Here is a 3,836-nt window from a genome sequence, read left to right on the forward strand (position 1 = left end):
GACAGTGTCAAAGGCTTTGCTGAAGTCTAGGTAGACCACATCAACAGCCTTTCCTTCATCCACCAGATGGGTCACTAGATCATAGAAGGAGATCAGGTTGGTCAAACAGGACCTGCCCTTCATGAACCCATGCTGGCTAGGCCTGATCCCCCGGTCACCCTGCACATGCCGCATGATCTCCCTCAAGACGATCTGCTCCATAACCTTCCCTGGCACCGAGGTCAGGCTGACAGGCCTGTAGTTCCCCGGATCCTCCTTACGACCTTTCTTATAAATGGGAGTCATGTTGGCAAGCCTCCAGTCTTCTGGGACCTCACCAGTCAACAAGGAGCGCTGACAGATGATGGAAAGCGGCTCGGCTATCACCTCCGCCAGTTCCCTCAGCACTCTCAGGTGGATCTCATCTGGCCCCATCGACTTGTGACAGTCCAGCTGGAGCAGTAGGTCTCTGACTGTTTCTTTCAGAATCACAGGGGGGTTAGTGTGCTCCCCGGCCGAGATTACCAGGTCAGAGAGAGGGGTATCCTGAGGATAACTGGTCTGACTTTTAAAGACAGACGTAAAGAAGGCATTCAGAACCTCCGCCTTTTCCTTATCCTCAGTGGTCACATTCCCAGCCTCATCCAGCAAAGAGTGGATATTCTCCTTTGTCCTCCTCTTACTGTTAATGTATTTATAAAAGAGTTTCTTATTCCTTTTCACACCAGCAGCTAGGTTAAATTCAAGCTGGGCTTTTGCCTTTCTGATTTCACCTCTACACATCCTAACAACTTTCCTGTATTCATTTTGAGTGGCCTGTCCCTCTTTCCACAGGCGGTAGATTCTCTTTTTCTCCCGGAGCCTCAGGAATAGCTCCCTATTCATCCACGCCGGTCTTCTTCCCCGCCGGCTCATTTTGCAGCTCAGGGGGACTGCCTGCTCCTGCGCCCTTAAGACTTCCTTCTTGAAGAGCAACCAGCTCTCTTGGACCCCTTTGCTCGCTAGGACTGAATGCCAGGGGACTCCCCCTATTAGTCCCCTGAACAATTCAAAGTCCGCCCTCCTGAAGTCCAAAGTAGCAGTATTACTATTCCCCCTCCGAACTGACTTCCACCTGGCGTGTGGTTCCCATAAGGATTCCACCAAACTGTCGCACAGCTTTTCCACTGTTGTACGCTCACAACATGCCTCCCCATCTACAGGGTGCTTCCTCCGCCCTGCTGGCACTGCTGGGCCTGACGCACCCTAGGCTACGGCTAGCATTCCTGGCTGCCTGGTCGCACTGCTGACTGATGCTCAACGTGCTGTCCAACGAGATGCCAAGCCGCTTTCAGCGGAGCCGCTCTCCATTAGATTATATAGCAGCCTCGGGCTGCGGGGCGGGATTGGACCGTTGGTGCCCGCCTCTGCTGGGCGGTGCGCCGTTGGCTTTGGAGCAGCCGCGTTGCTAAGGGGACGGGAAGCGGCGGCGACAGCGGTTGCAGCGAGCTGACAGCTGAGATCCCGGCCCGAGCGTTTCTACCGCCCTGAGGCTCTCAGCACTATAAACCGGAGGTGAGTCCCAGAATTTAGCCTGTTCAATTGGGATGGTTTATCCGTGTTACAGAAGTTTTTGAATCTGTTGTTGGCATTTCTCCTCGGAAGTTTATTGCTTTGCAGTATGCCCTTCAATTCAAGCACTTAGAAGAAGGAGAGTCAGGTGAGCAGTAATACAGCAAATTAAAAAAGAATGAGGGCTCTGACAGAATTAGGTAGAGAAGATTCTGACAGACTGTCATCCGAAATCTGGGGAGAAAACTCTCTGACTCCAACATGGTGCTAGAAAGTGGTGTTCCTTTTTTCCTCATGGTACTGGGCGACTTGAGCAGCAAGCGTGCTCTTTCAGAGCTCAGGTTCTATATTTAAACAGTTAAGACATATGCACGCAGTACATAGGTCTACATATTCATCCTTTTGTCCAAGGACTCATTAATATCTATGCTAATGTCCCTTTGGGCATGCTCAATAGAACCTGGGCTGGTCGAGTGCCTATCTACTTCTTCCCCATTTTCCATCATCAGCACCATCACTGAGGGCTATGGCTAACTTTGAGTCACTTCTCCCCAGCTTGGAAAATTTTCCATTGCTTATTAGGCCATAACCACTTTTAAAACAACAAATGTGGAATCCAAGGAAGACGTTCTTGCAGCTACTGCGTGCAAAAAATGAAAGTATTCTATTATGGCTTCTTGTGAGGCAAAATCATTGAGGTGAAGGTTAAAAGTATTCTGTTATGTCCACAGTGCAAAATTACTGAGGAAAACAAGACTATGCACCCACTAAAATTGAAATGGAAAGTTTTAGAACTATAACTGACAGATTCCTTTTGCTAAACAAATATATTGGTTCTTAAACTAATGTACTATTGCTGAACAAACCAACCAATATCAAGACCAATTACTGTAGTGAAATAAAACACTGTAATGATTCTTCGCCCCTAATGCAAGGAAAATAATTTCTTACAGGCAATCTTTTTCCTAGGCACGTGTCAGCATGATGATTATGTACTAGCACCTGAGGAAGATACCTGCCTTAAGACAGTGTGGTACACTTACATAACTCTATTTGGAGTCATCTCAGTAAGTCTCCTGTGTTTCTTAGCGCAATTCCTTAGAGTGTCTTTTTCTTCCCTGTCTGCCATTGTTTTCCCCTCAAGGAGTTGTGCAGTTTCTTTTCTGTTTTTGTGTAATTGCTTATTTTTGTGCACAGGAAGCAGAGAAAAGAACATATTTGGAGATGGCTTGATTTTTATTTTATTTTTTAAAGGAGGGAGGAATGGAGGATCGGGTGGGGTTATTTTACAAACAGAGACCTAAAAATGGACAAGTCAGAAAGCTTTCTTTGCTATTGTTGATGGCTGAGAAGGAAGGGTAACAGAAGACTTAACTGCTTTCAGTTGTTGACTATGACTCTTGCTCTTGATGCCCTAGACCTGGTCTGCTGCATGAAGATGTGCAGTCCCCCGTTTTAATGGGACAGCTTGAATGATGTTTCATATATTACATCAAGGCCTTCTCTTTTTGAATGTGGAACTCCTGAAATGTCCCATGCTTTGTCCCCTGGAATATAGAATCCTTGTCTTCTATCTTTGTGAAGAAGTGCAGCATTTCACTTAATTTCAAGTTGGCTAGATTTGTTAGTTTCTTGACAAAGGGTCACTAACAGTTGAATTTCACCATCAATATTTTCCTTTCTGTTGCTTCAGAATGATATTACCAGATGCCTGTGGAGCAGCCAGAGAAATTGACGAACTCAGAAATCCCACATCCTCCTACATCCCAGATTCCAGGTCTTGGTGATCTTGCAAAAGCTCACAATGAAGGGATGCTTGGGTGCCGTAGGAGGTGGATCAAAGATACTGATTCAGCTTACATAAGGCTAGCAAAGCAAGGAGGCCGACCTGGTGTGTTACCTTTTTTTTACTTGTTTTAGCAGTATTTTCTTAGGTTTTTACTTGAGTATGGTGGTAGAAAAAGCTTATAGTCCTGTCGGAAGAGTCCTCCGGGTTTTTGGAATTAAACTATGGAAAAAAACTTCTAATTGAAAATGTCACCTAAGAGGTCAGCTTGTCATGACGTCTGCTGCATTTAGCTACCTGTTGGCAAAATTTGTACTTTTGGGTTATTTCCAATCTGCTTGGATGATGCCAACTGTTTATCTTCATCTGAGATAGGTCTTTACAGTCTGTGCTAGGGTTATGTAAGTGATAGTCTGGTAAAAATGATCTTGTAACCAGAAAAGCCTCATCAGCTTAGTAGATATCTGTGAAGTGCTTTTTTTTCTTTTTTCTTTTTTCTTTTTTCTTTTTTCTTTTTTCT

General features: G+C 45.4%; 1 protein-coding gene across 2 annotated transcripts in view; it reads left to right on the forward strand.

Annotated features, from left to right (window-relative positions):
• The first annotated feature begins 1,447 nt into the window (after positions 1-1,447).
• Positions 1,448-3,836, forward strand: part of CUNH7orf57 (chromosome unknown C7orf57 homolog) — an 11,515-nt gene continuing 9,126 nt past the window's right edge. The window contains exons 1-3 of one of the 2 annotated variants that reach the window (XM_042869895.1): positions 1,448-1,533; positions 2,500-2,597; positions 3,224-3,421. In XM_042869895.1, the coding sequence (XP_042725829.1) occupies positions 3,238-3,421 (184 nt within the window). In that variant the 5' untranslated portion in view covers positions 1,448-1,533; positions 2,500-2,597; positions 3,224-3,237. Of the gene's footprint in view, positions 1,534-2,483; positions 2,598-3,223; positions 3,422-3,836 lie in introns of both variants that reach the window. The other variant, XM_042869894.1, reaches the window with a different exon arrangement.

Source organism: Lagopus leucura, unplaced genomic scaffold (genome assembly GCF_019238085.1).
Source record: "Lagopus leucura isolate 7727_CA_CO unplaced genomic scaffold, USGS_WTPT01 Super-Scaffold_100002, whole genome shotgun sequence".
In the NCBI taxonomy this organism is placed as follows: domain Eukaryota; kingdom Metazoa; phylum Chordata; class Aves; order Galliformes; family Phasianidae; genus Lagopus; species Lagopus leucura.